General features: G+C 35.3%; 1 protein-coding gene and 1 pseudogene across 1 annotated transcript in view; both read right to left on the reverse strand.

Moving 5' to 3' along the window:
* Fanci (FA complementation group I) overlaps positions 1-13,695 on the reverse strand; it is a 71,936-nt gene that overhangs the window by 41,806 nt on the left and 16,435 nt on the right. The window contains exons 3-10 of the mRNA XM_026388100.1: positions 12,755-12,827; positions 7,457-7,587; positions 6,754-6,910; positions 6,598-6,655; positions 4,726-4,767; positions 3,833-3,956; positions 3,229-3,314; positions 1,387-1,513 (exon numbers count right to left, since the gene is read on the reverse strand). Coding sequence (XP_026243885.1) covers positions 1,387-1,513; positions 3,229-3,314; positions 3,833-3,956; positions 4,726-4,767; positions 6,598-6,655; positions 6,754-6,910; positions 7,457-7,587; positions 12,755-12,827 — 798 coding nt within the window. The remainder of the gene's footprint in view (positions 1-1,386; positions 1,514-3,228; positions 3,315-3,832; positions 3,957-4,725; positions 4,768-6,597; positions 6,656-6,753; positions 6,911-7,456; positions 7,588-12,754; positions 12,828-13,695) is intronic.
* Positions 11,623-11,730, reverse strand: LOC113182379 (small nucleolar RNA SNORA40; annotated as a pseudogene).

The raw sequence follows: 13,695 nt of genomic DNA on the forward strand, positions 1-13,695 counted from the left end.
AATGATTTGGGAGCCCGAGCCAGGAGGTTCAACAAGTTCCAAGGACAGTCTCTGCAACTTAATGAGTCCCTAAACAACTGAGTGAGACTCTGTCTCAAAATAAAAAATAAAAAGGGCTAGGAATGTGCCTCAGTGATTCAGCACCCCTGGTACCAATTCCCCAAAATCAATCCAAAACCAAAACAAACAAAAACAATTTTTAAACATAAATATATCATACAGATCAGTAATTCCACTCCTAGTTCTCTAACCCAGAAAAATGAAATATACACCCAAAGATTCAGATTTAATTTTCAAAATAGTATGATTCCTAATAGCCAAACAGTAGGAAAAACTCTAACTACATCAACTGGTAAATAGCTAAACAAAACTGCTATATCAATAAAATGGAGTACTATTCAACAATATAGCTACTATAAATAGTTAGAGATGATAAAAGAATTATTGTTAATTTTCCCAGATGTGAGGATGGTATTGTGTTAACATGCCCTTATTCTCGAGAGGCACATACTGAAATATTCAGATGATGAAGAATTATGGTTTCTGCAACTTACTTTTAAATGACTAGGGGGGAGTATATGAGAGAAAGAGATAAGACAGATAAAACTGGTAAATCTAGATGAAGAAAATACAGATGCTTTCTGTGCTACAGAGTTTAAACTTTTCTGTGGGTTAAAATTTTCGAAATAAAAAGTTGGAGGAGTTGGGTGCAATGGAACACGCATATGCCTGTAATCCCAATGACTCTGGAAGCTGAGGCAGGAGGATTCCAAGTTCAAAGACAGCTTCAGCAATTTAATGAGGCCCTCAGCAACTTAGTGAAATACTGAAAAAAAAAGAACTGGGGATGTGGCTCAGCAGTTAAGCACGGAAGGAAGGAAGGAAGGAAGGAAGGAAGGAAGGAAGGAAGGAAGGAAGGAAGGAAGGAAGGAAGGAAGGAAGGGGGAGAGAGAGGGAGGGGGGGAGAGAGAGAAGAGTTGGAGGAAAAAACATAAATGTGTCCTTCTTTTGTTTAAGAATTCAAAGCACTTCTGAATTTTTATTTTTCTACCTCACAGATCTAATGTTGAATGACTTAGCATCACAAAACTCTACTAGAAATAAGCAAAACCCTAATTCAAAAATGATGAAAAGTGAGAAAAAAGGTTGAAGATCACATAATAAAATTAGATTTTGATCTTCCTGATGAATAGTCCTCAGTTTTTTCTTTTCTAGCACTAGAATGTTTAAAGGAAAGTTTTAAAATTTCTGGTTTGCTTAAGATTGGGGTGACATTTCAATTTCAAAGTGAAAAAAAGAGATCCTCTCAACCTAGGGCTCTTCTATAATATTTGTTTCCTGTCATTAACTGACATAAAATGGCTTAAATTCAAAGTTTGGTGCTACCTTTACATGTTTCAAAAGTTCTCTGCCTAGTTCACAGTCCAATTTGATGGCAAACACAATGTGTAGAATAATGGTGCCTTCCACATGACGAAGTTCACCTGATGGCACCGTAACAAGATCCAGCAGTCTAAAAGATTCAATAGAAAGATGAGTTAAAATGAGACATGCAGATGCTTCAATGAACAAGTAGACCAACTCAAGTTGAACTCACACAATCACTGGAAGCACAAAGTAAGTATATAATGCACCATTAGAAAACATGGAGAAAAAAGTAGCATGATAAAGATTCTACTGCCCTATTTTCTGCTCCTCTTTAGAACAAAACTTACTGAAAGTATTCTCTATAGTCATTATTTTACTTATCTCATATTGTCTTCCCAGTTCAACCCCATTCAACCAGGTTTCTGCCCTCTCTTAATCCCACCCTCAAATGCCACTTGACTCTTCTTACAAGGGTCAAATAACTGCTATGCTGCCAAAGCAAATAAAGTCCCATCTCAATAGATTTAACAATTAACTACTACTTCCTCAAAACACATTCTCTTGGCTTCCAGGGCTCTGTCACTGGTCTCTTCTCAAAATTCTTTTTTCAGGACCATCTTCCCCTATTGCTTAACCTTTAAAATTTAGAATGCTTAAGAGGCTTGGATTTCTTTCTCGTCACACTTTCCCTACATAATCCATTCCATCCAATCCCATGGCTTTAGTCCCTTCAAATCTGTGTCTCCAGTTCAGTCTCTTCTCTACAATTTAGGACTATGGCTCCCATATCTATATGGAATGCTAATATACACATCAAACCTAAAATGATCAAAATTAAGCTAATTTTCTGTCCCAAGCCTGACACTGTCAGCATTAATTCGCTAAGACTGTTTTCTAATCAACTGATCAGGCCTAGTAACTAGAAGTTATGATACAGAAGAACAGCAGACTGCACTATAGCTAACAGAAAGAACTCTTCAAACCAAATCTCAGGCCCACTACTTTATGGCTGTGTAACACTGTGAAATTCCTTAATTTCTTGACTCTTGGTTTCCACGTCCACAAAATAGAGGCAAAATAGCATTGTGAAGTTTATAGTGCTTATAACTGCACTAATACACAATAAGCACTCTACAAATGCTTGCCAAAAAACAAAAACAAAAACAGGGGCTCAGTGGTAGAGTGCCTGCCTAGTATGTGTGAGGCACTGGGTTTAATTCTCAACATTGCATATAAATAAATAAATTAAATACAGATCCAACAACTAAAAAAAAACCCTCTTATATATGTCACTGTTTTGTATTATTCCTTCACCTGAGAATGTTCTGATTTACTTGTTGTGGTTCTTATCATTCAGGCTTCAGTTAAAATAACATCTTCTCAGGAAAAGATTTTCTTGATCCAATCTAAAGTAACTATGCTGTCACTGTCACATCACCCCTTTGTATTACCTTCATAGCATTTTCCACTCTGTTTTCTTTCCACTAAAATGTAAGCTCAATAAGAGCAAGGAACTTGTTTGACTGGTTCATTAGTGTGACCACAGATCAAATAACTTTGTGGCACAGAGTAGACATTTAATAATATATAGGTTTTAAACCTACATGTTAGAGGACAATTATTGCTACTTTTCTGGAAGTTTGCAAATTAGAGAACTGAAGACACTGCATTTTCTTAATTATTTATCATATTTTCTTAATTTCTCTTTATTATTATCTAGGAGAGGACTACAAAAATTCAGTGTTGAGGTTCTAAAGAAAGGATAGGAAAAAGAAGGCAACAGGCAACAATAAAGAAATTAAAATATATAAGATGAATTTGTAAAAATAATATTTTTATCTATTTGTCTATATTACTCACTCATCACCACTTTGTTCCTCATTGTGCTGCTTATCTAGCTCATTGAAGAAGGTTATGATTCCATCCAAAATGCTCTTCCTGCTTCCCTAGGAGGATAGGGGAGATAAATTCTTCTAATTTAAGGATAAAATAACCATGCTAAATCAAAGTACTTTTCAAGGGTCTGAGGATGAGGATGAGGATGAGGTAGGAGACATAGCTCAGTGATACAGCACTTGCCTCAAATGCACTAGGGCCTCAGCACTGCAAAAAAAAGTACTTTTCAACCTAAAGGATTGTAAAGTACAGATTTACTTAAATAAACCTCAACCTAGAATCATAGGTTTAAACAGAATTTAAAATACCTTAGTGTCTGACTTTAAGGGGCCTATAGTTAACCCTTTCTGAAATCTCTTTCTTTTGCTACTAAAAAGAAAACATATTAATGGCAGAAATAACTACGTTTTCCTTGCCCGAGGAACATGACCTTTTTACTAAACTAAATCACCACACATAAAAACAAAACAGCTATGGCCTAGTACATAAATCAGCAGTGTGAAAAAGCTGAATGGTGATAATTGGTTCAAACCACTAAAATAAAAGAGAAATCAATTTTTTTAAATACCTTTGAAGAGAGAACAAGAAGCTGATAGACCAAAGGTGGTATTTCTTGAAGATTCAACTTGGAGAACATTTTCAACACTTTTCCAAACACAAATTCCACCTCTTCTGGAGTCAGAGGGACATCCCTATAGATCAAAATTTCAAAGGCTCTACCCAGAACTCAACCGCCTTGTTTTTAGAAATTCAATTCAGAGCTAAAATTCCATTAAACATTTTCTTAAGAAACAAAATTTGGGAGCAAGAAATAAAGAAAATTTTAGAATATTATAATTATTCCTTTTGATTTTTCTCTTATAAAGAATCTTTAAGGGAACCAATAACTTTTCCTAAACAAAGTCATCTTGGAAAAAAAAATCAGTATTACATTAAATAATTAAGCTGGACATGAGGGTGTGTGTCTGTAATCCTAACTACTCTGGAGGCTGAGGTAGGAGGATCTGAGTTGGAGGACAGCCTGAGCCAACACAGCAAGACCCTGTTCCAAGAAGATGAAAGAAAACTAAAGACAAAAAGGAGGTGGGGGAGCTGGGCATGGAGGTGCAGACTTGTAATCCGAGTGGCTTGGGAAGCTGAGGCAGGAGGATCATGAGTTCAGAGCCAGCCTGAGCAAAAGTGAGGCGCTAAGCAACTCAGAGATACCCTGTCTGTAAATAAAAAATACAAAATAGGGCTGGGGATGTGGCTCAGTGGTTGGGTGTCCCTGAGTTTAATCCTCAGTACCAAAAAAAAAAAAAAATGAAAGAGGAGGTGGGGGAGAGAATTCCCTAAAAAAAACCAAGAGGTACAAATATGCTTACTCAGAGGATAGTGACCTTTGAGCTTGCTGTTTTTCAATTTCTAGCAGGTAAGATCACAAAGCAGAAGATAAAGAGAAAAAGGAATAATGATTCTTACTTGAACATGGAGGTGAGTTGGATTACATACTGCTGATCCCATCTGGTTCAAGAAAATGACAAAGAACATGAATTTATTTCATCTTAACTTATTTATACTTAATTGTGTAAAACTACAAAATTAGGGACATTTCAAGTTTAATTTTGCAACACTTGAAATCAAGATTTTTAAAATACCATTTAGAACAGTGATTTAAGTGTCAGTTTTTAACTTATCAGACTTAGAAAACCAAAGTTTGATGAGATTTGATTTCCAGAATCAAAAATTAAAAACCAAAACAAAATTCATGACACCCAAAATTGGTGAGATTATGGAAAATAAACACTATTCAAATACTATTTTAGGGAATGTAGGAGTCGATAATACTTATCAACTTTAAAAATGCACATAACCACAAACCCACCCAACTTACTGTTTGAAATACATTCCATATACATGCTTATAAAAGGTCATCTAGATGTATAAAAATAGAAATAAGTAATCCAACAATCGAACATTAATCAAATAATATATTAAAATACTATGAAATCACTACAATGAATTCAGAGTTGTATTTACATGCTGACATAAACAGATATGTTAAATGAAAATGAAAAATATAAAATATAACGTATACTGAATAGGCACCTTACCACTGGACTACTCCCTTCCCTTTATTTATTTTGAGAAAGGGACTCACTATTAATGCTTAGGGTCTCAATAAGTTACCCAGGCAATCCTCCTAGCTAAACCTCTCCAGTACTAGGATTATAGGAGTGTGCCAACATAATCATTTTTAATAAAATCTTTATGTAATTAAAAACAAACAAACAGGGGCTAGGGTTGTAGCTCAGCACTTGCCTAGCATGTATGAGGCACTGGGTTCAATCCTCAGCACCACATAAATATAAATAATTAAAATAAAGATATTGTGCCATCTACAAAAAAAAAAAAAAAAAAAAAAAAAAACAAGCCAGGTGCAGTGGCGCATGCCTCTAATCCTAGCAACTCAGGAAGGTGAGACAGAAGGACTCCAAATTCAAGGCAAATCTCAGCAACCTAGTGAGACCCTAAGCTACTGAGACCCTGACTCAAAATAACAAAAGGGTTGGAGATATAACTCGGTGTTAAGCACCTCTGGGTCAATCTCCAGTACCAAAACAAATAAACCAAACAAAAGAACAGATGGACACATTAATTATAAGCCTAAAATAATTTACATCATGGCTCTTACATAAAGAAGTCTTGGGTATTCTCTTATTCTTTTTAACATACTCAAGTATAATTACTGTAGTGTGTAACTTAGTATTCTCTTTATTTTACCGACTATATAGTAAAATTTTTTCATCTTTGAAGTATGCCTTTATATATTTCATTCTTAATAGGTATAAATTTCATAGTGGCTATACCTTAACTTACATAGCTTAAATGTCAGTTATGGTGTGCTCACTTGGGTCATAAGTTTCTGTGTTGAACATATTCATGTGTAAGAATTTTTTATATACTGGTGTCTTAACTAGGTAGAATCCAAGAAATACAATAATTGATTAAAGAATACAAACATTACTTTTGTATTCTATTCCCTCAAAAAAAAATTTTTTTTTTAGGGGCTGGGGAGATAGCTCAGTTGGTAGAGTGCTTGCCTTGGTTCAATCCCAGCACCACCAAAAAAAAAAAAAAAAAAAAACTGAAAGATGTGACATCAAGACAACTTTCTTAGCCTTAAGGATCTTGGGACTCCAAATAATGCTACTATGTTAAAATGAACGTTAATATGCGTGTTTAAAAATGGCCTAAAAACCTCACAAATGTAAATTCCTGAAATAAATGATAGTCATTTTTTGTCCACTTGTAGTTCTGAGAAAGTTATACACATCAATGACAAAGACTGACCTGCCAGAACAAAGGGTGTTAATCAACTGCTTCTTACATTCTTCCCCACTCAATTCACCTAGAAGTGCAAAACACACTGTGAAACAAATCTGATTATGTGAAAAAAAAAAAAAAATCTAACTAGAGAAAAAGTCACTAGAATTGGAAGAAAATTACCTTTTCCATAAGACAGATTTTCCTTTTTAGTAGCCAAGGCAGTGAGAAGGATGGGCAGTAATTCCAAAGATTTTCCATTCACTAGGCTGCCCTCTTTGATAGCATCAATAAACTCATTGGCTAATTCAATCAGTAACAGTCCTGGGAAATGGTAAGCCTAAAAGTTAGAAAAGAAAATCTTAAGTAGAAATCCAGTGTTTGATATCTCTTTCTAAGTAATAAGTCTTTGCTGGCAAACTGAATTGATGTTGAGACCCAAAACAGACCCTATAAAGGATTCACAGAGGGCTAGGAATATAGTTCAGTTGGTAGAGTGCTTCCCTCAAATGCACAAGGCCCTGGGTTCAATCCCCAGAACCACAAAAAAGAAAAAAAAGAAAAAGATTCATAGAATCAAGTTGCTATATTACATATTTGTAATTGTAAAGATTTCAAAGGCTAGAACCCTTCATCAGTTCCTTAATGTTTTCAAATATGTCAGCTCTTCAAGGAGATATATGCTCAGGGTAACAGAAAGGTAATATATACATCTAGGTGGTTCATAACCCATTCATCCTAGGTGGTTCATAACCCATTTGTTTGTTTTGTTAACATTAGCTCTTATTCATAAATAGAAACTATGCTAGGTTTGGCACAAAAGTTTTCCCTCCCTCAACAAATTACAACCTTTCAAAACAACTATCCCCAAACAATTCTATCTTACCTCCAACATTAGTAATCCAATGATCTCAGATGCTACTTCTTTCTGTAAATCTCCTGATTCTACCAACTGGATACAACAAGTGTATACCTTACGTCTTCTAAGTGCTCCACCTTCCTCAGAGCAGGGAGAACCTTTAAATATATGGTAAGGAACAAGAAGGAAAAAAAAAAGTCTTACAAGGTTAAAGGGTAAATAAGAAAAACAAAGAGCTTTATAGTTTATAGAAACAGAATTATCAAACTTCTGATTATTATCAGAAACACGTAGGGGCTTTGAAAAAACATGCTCAATGTAACAAAAGTAAAGGGACCGAAATAACATCTTTTCTTCTTCCACTTATTAACTTAAAAATTACATAGTACAGGGGGCTGGGGTTGTAGCTCAGTGATAGAGAGCTTGCCTTGCATTTGTAAGGCATGGGGTTCAATTCTCATCACTACATAAAATAAAAATAAAAATAAATAAAGGTATTGTACTCATCTACAACTAAAAATAAATAATAATAATAATAATTATTATTATTGTTACATAGTACAGGAGGAGGAAGCCTTCTATTATAACTTGCAGCATTTGGGGAAACTGCAGTAACCCTAATTTAATGCCTTTAGTATACTTCATTTCAAATTGTCATCACTAAGTGATATCTATAGGAACAGCAAAGTAACAAGAACCCTAGAAATTTCTCTCATCTATAAACAATAAAGGAACATTGACAGAAATAAGCAAAATCAACCTTCCAGAGCTCTGAAAATTAAGCAAAGGATTCCAATAATCCAGAAAGTGTCTACTCAAAAAAAAAAAAACAAAAACAGTTGAGGGGCTAGGATTGTGGCTCAGCGGTAGAATGCTCGCCTAGCATGTGCAAGGCCCTGGGTTCGATCCTCAGCACCACATAAAATAAAATAAAATGAAGATATTATGTCCAACTACAACTAAAAAATAAATATTTTAAAAAGAATAAATAAATAAATAAAGATGTTGTGTCCAACTACAACTAAAAAATAAATATTTAAAAAAACCTTAAAAGTTATTTAAAAAAAAAAAAAGAAAAACAGTTGAATCTCGGTTAAAAACAACAAGCTTTGTGGCATTTTAACAACACTTCAATCCATTCCTTATCCCTATAATGTTAAAAATGGAAAGACATCACATGCTCATGGAATGGAAGATATGAATTAAGATAGCACTGCTGGTGGTGCACACCAGTAACCCCATAACTCAGGAGGCTGAGGCAGGAGGATCACAAGTTCCAGGCCAGCCTTAGTAAGACCCTGCCTCAAAATAAAAAAACAGCTAGGATATGACTCACTGGTAAAGCACCTCTGGGTTCAGTCTCTGGTAAAAAGATAACTTTGCTTTTCAAATTCATGTAAAAATTCAACAAAATATCTCTAACAACCCAACTTCCTTTTTTGCAGAACAAGCTTACTTTAAATTTATATGGAAATATGAAGAACCCACAATATCCAAGATAATCTAGAGAAAGCAGCACAAAACTCAAAAAGATTCACAATTCCTATGTGCATAACCTACTACAAAACTGACTTTAAACTTTCAATTCTCCTGCCTCAGCCTCCAAAATAGCCAAAATTACAAGTGTGTGGTATGACACCTGGCTCAGGCAATTTTTTTGGTACCAGGAATTTAATCCAGGAGCGCTCTACCACTGAGTCACCCTGTCCTTTTTACTTTTTATTCTGAAACATGGTCTCCCTGAGTTGCTTTTAGGGCCTCACTAAATTGTTGGGACTGGCTTCGAAGTTTCAATCTTCCCGCCTAGGCCTCCTGAGTCACTGGGTTTACAGGCATGTGCCACCACTCCCAGCTCAAGCAACTGATAAGTGTTAAGTGGAGGAATAAAATGAAACTGAACCTCTACCTCCTATCATACAAAAAACAACTTGAAATGGTTAAAAGATCTAAATGTTAAGAGCTAAAGCTATAAAACTCTCACAAGAAAACACACGCACAAACTTTTATGTTCTTGGTTTAGGTAATGGTACATGAGATATGACACCAAAAGCACAAACAAAAACATAAGTGGATGTCATCAAAATTAAAAACTATGAGCTTCAAAGAACACCATAAAAGGAAAAAAAAAAAATAGCCAGGCATGATGGAGCACCCCAGTAATCACAGTTACTCAGGAGGTTGAGGCTGGAGAATCCAAGTTTGAGACCAACCTGGACAATTTAGTGAGACCCTGTCTCAAAATAAAAAGGACTGGGCGTAGTAGTTGCACACCTGTAATCCCAGCAGCACAGAGGCTGAGGCAAGAGGTTTGCAAATTCAAAGCCAGTCTCAGCAACTTAGCAAGGCCCTAAGTAACTCAGCAAGATACTGTCTCTAAATAAAATATTTTAAAAAAGGGTTTGGGACAAGGTTCAGTGGTTAAGCACCCTGTGTTCAATCCTTAGTACGAAAGACAGACTTGTACCTAAAATATATTAAAAAATTATTACAACTCAATATTTTTTAAAAATCTGATTTTTTAAAGAGTAAAAGATTTGAAGAGACAATTCTTCAAATATATACAAAAGATCAGTAAAGCACATGAAAAGATGGTCAACAAAATTAACATCACAGAAATGTAAATCAAAGCCACATACCACTTAAGTGCAAATAATTAATAACAAGTGTCGAAGAGAATGTAGGAGAAATCAGCATCCTCATACAGCCACTCTGAAAAATTTGGCGGTTCCTCAAATAGTTAAGCATAGAATTACCACATGACCTGGAATATTCCCCCTCCTGAATATATACTCAAGATTAATAAAAGCATGTGTCCACACAAAAACTGGTACATAACTGTTTACAGCAACATATTATGGTCAGAAATAGGTCATCAACTCATGAATGAAAAAAATTTGCTATATACAATGGAATATTTGGCAGTAAAAAAAACAAGATGCTACAACCTAGATAACGTGTAGATAAGTAATATTCAGAATAGGCAAATCTATAAAGACAGAAAGTAGATAAATAGCTTTTTAGAGCCAGGATGGACTGGTAGAGACGTAAAAACTAATGGTACAATTTCTTTTAGGGGTAATGAAAACTATTTAAAATTCACTGTGGTGATAAAAGCACAACCCTGTGACTACACTAAAAGTCATTGGATTATGCATTTTAAGGAGGTGAACTGGACATGACAATTAACTCAATTTAAAAATTTATACACTTTTGAGCTAGGGCTGAAGCTCAATGGCAGAGCACTTGCCTAGCATGTGTGAGGCACTGGGTTTTGATTCTTAGCACCACATAAAAACAAACAAATAAAATAAAGGTATTCTCTCCATCTACAACAACAAAAATTTTTTTTTGATTTATATATTTTAAAAAGGTAAATTTTTTTAGTATATGGATTATCACTCTTCTTTTTTGGGGGGAGAACTGACCACCTCACGCATGCTAGGTAAGTGCTTTATTCAGCCCCCTATCACCCAGCTTTTGTAAATCAATAAATTTTTATTTAAGGAATTTCTCATTGTGATTCCTTTACTGTCCATCTCATCAATGCCCTTTTTTAAAGAACATGCTTAGGGGCTGGGGTTGTGGCTCAGCAGTAGAGTGCTGGTCTAGCACGTGCAAAGCACTGGGTTCGATTCAGCACCACATGAAAGAAAAGAAAAAGAAAAACCGATGCTTAATCTAGTTGCCCCATCAGCCATGCCACCATTCTTTTTTTTTTTTTTGCGGGGGGGGGGGGGCTTCTATTTTGACTTGAATTATGGACAATACTGATAATGATTTCATAGTTCTCCATCTAAGATATATGGGATCTAATTTCTTCGGGTAATTGACTTTAGGATCACTTTTGGGGTAGATCGATCTGTTTGGTTCTCGATTGCTGAAACCTTCCTTAAACATCATTGAGTTCAAATCATACTAATTTCTATTATCACTCTCAGGAATAGTGCAGATGTGGAATATGCCAATTCGACAGGCAAACATGATCCAACACATTAAGATATATTTTCAACTCCATGAATCATTTTCTGAAGACAAAAGCCTCTAAAAAAGCCATCTGACTATCACAATATGAAAACTGGAATATTGAATCAACGTAACTGAGATTCTCAATACCTATGCTTTTCATCAATCCGTTAATCTTAGAACTATCCTTTTTAGTTATCAATATCCCATCATTAAGCTGTTTTAGGTATAATAGTCCTGCTTATATGTATCAAAACTCAAAATGAACAATGAGTTTTGGGTTGCAAAAAAGGCTATGTTTGGGGATGGGATTGTGGCTCAGCGGTAAAGTGCTCGCCTAGCTCATTCGAGGCCCTGGGTTCGTTCGATCCTCAGAACCACATACAAATAAATATAATAAAGATATTGTGTCCAACTACAACTAAAAATTTTTTTTAAAAAAAAAAGCTATGTTTTTTGCACTTGTCTTTGTCCAAAAGGTATACAAAAACATAAGTGCTCCCCACCTGGCTCTTTTGAGACAGGTCCAGTTAAGTTGCACAAGCTGGCCTTGAACTTGTGATCCTCCTTCCTTAACTTCATGAGTAGCTGAAATTATAGGTGTGCCCCACTGCAATTAGCTTATATCTCAGTTTTTAAAATGTCATCATTAGTTAGTTATTGGTCATATACCTAATAAGAGAACTAAAATGATTAAAAAGATAGTTTCCACAATACTTGATAATTCATGCAAATTTAAAGCAAGGTTTTCCAAAATCTGTTTTTAAATATAGTCACAAATTGGAAGTTCTAGTAATCTGTTCCAGGATTGTCTAACAAATAAACCATCAAATGCCACTGATCATCCATCGTTCCCTTTTCTCTGGTATTTCTACAAAATATTTTGCAAGTTTCCATGAAAATTTAGTCAACCAATTTTGAAATTTCTTTTATGAATAAGAGGTTGGGCGCAGTGGCACATGCCTGTAATCCCAGGGGCTCAAGGCTGAGATAGGAAGATCCCAAGTTCAAAGCCAGCCTCACCAAAAGTGAGGTGCTAAGCAACTCAGTCAGACACCGTCTCTAAATAAAATACAATATAAAGCTGGGAATGTGCCTCAGTGGTCGTGAACCCCCAAGTTCAATCCCTGGTACCCCCCCAAAAAAAGGGAAGAAATCAACAATAGAATCTCAGGTAGCCACTCCAACTCCCTTTAATAAAATATTTTAGTATTCTAAACAGGAAACTGCTGCTTTTGTTGCTTCTGTGAAACATCAGAATATGTTCTAGAAGGCTTCAAATAGTAAAAGAAGTAATAATTGCCAAAGGTAAACAAATCTACCAATGAACACAGTAAAACAAAAGTAAAATTAACTCATTACCTTTGAAGATGGCTCTCAGGAGTGCTCCAGGAGCATTTCCTTTCACTGCTTGATTCTGAAGGAGATTAGTCAACTGCAATGAAAAAAAAAAAAAAAAAAAGATGGCTCTCAGGAGTGCTCCAGGAGCATTTCCTTTCACTGCTTGATTCTGAAGGAGATTAGTCAACTGCAATAAAAAAAAAAAAAAAAAACACCTAAAACTATGACCAACTGGTCACAGCTCCTCTATCCCAAAAACCTAAACACTCAAAATGGAAAAAGCACTCATCTGTCTGGTTCAGATCATTCAGAGACTTCAAGTACCTGAAAATAAACATACAGGGGATGAGACTGTAACTCAGTGATGGAGTGCTTGCTTCCATGTGTGAGGTACTGGGTTCCACAAAATATAAATAAATAAAATAAAGTTATTAAATAAAGAAATAACTTCCATCTTTACAAAAAATAAAAATTAAATATACATACATTTTGGATACCAGGGATTAAACCCAAGGGCACTCAACCACTGAGCCATAACCCTAGCTCTTTTTCTATTGTTGAGACATGGTCTTACTAAGTTTCTTAGGGCCTTGCTAAGTTGCTGAGGATGGCTTTGAACTTGCCATCTTCAACCTAACTGCCTCAGCCTCCCAAACTGCCAGGAGTGTGCCACCACACCTGGCCTTAATTTTTATTTAGAACAAGGTAGAGCTTAACAGGATCGATGGCTGTCAAGACTAAAATCTAGTCTACAAACATTTACTTAGCAGCACTTGGTATTGTATTTTTTTGAGTTTAAATTCATCAACAAAAATTTTTGGTGTATTTTCTTCTTTCTAGGGCCAATACAAGGATGAACAAGGGATGTGCACAAGGTAATTTTACTTGGTTTCTAACAGAAGAAAGGATGACAGAAAAAAATGTAATGGAAACAAAAGGATGAGGTAGACAATAATTTCAAA

This window comes from Urocitellus parryii, chromosome 6, assembly GCF_045843805.1.
Source record: "Urocitellus parryii isolate mUroPar1 chromosome 6, mUroPar1.hap1, whole genome shotgun sequence".
Lineage (NCBI taxonomy): Eukaryota > Metazoa > Chordata > Mammalia > Rodentia > Sciuridae > Urocitellus > Urocitellus parryii.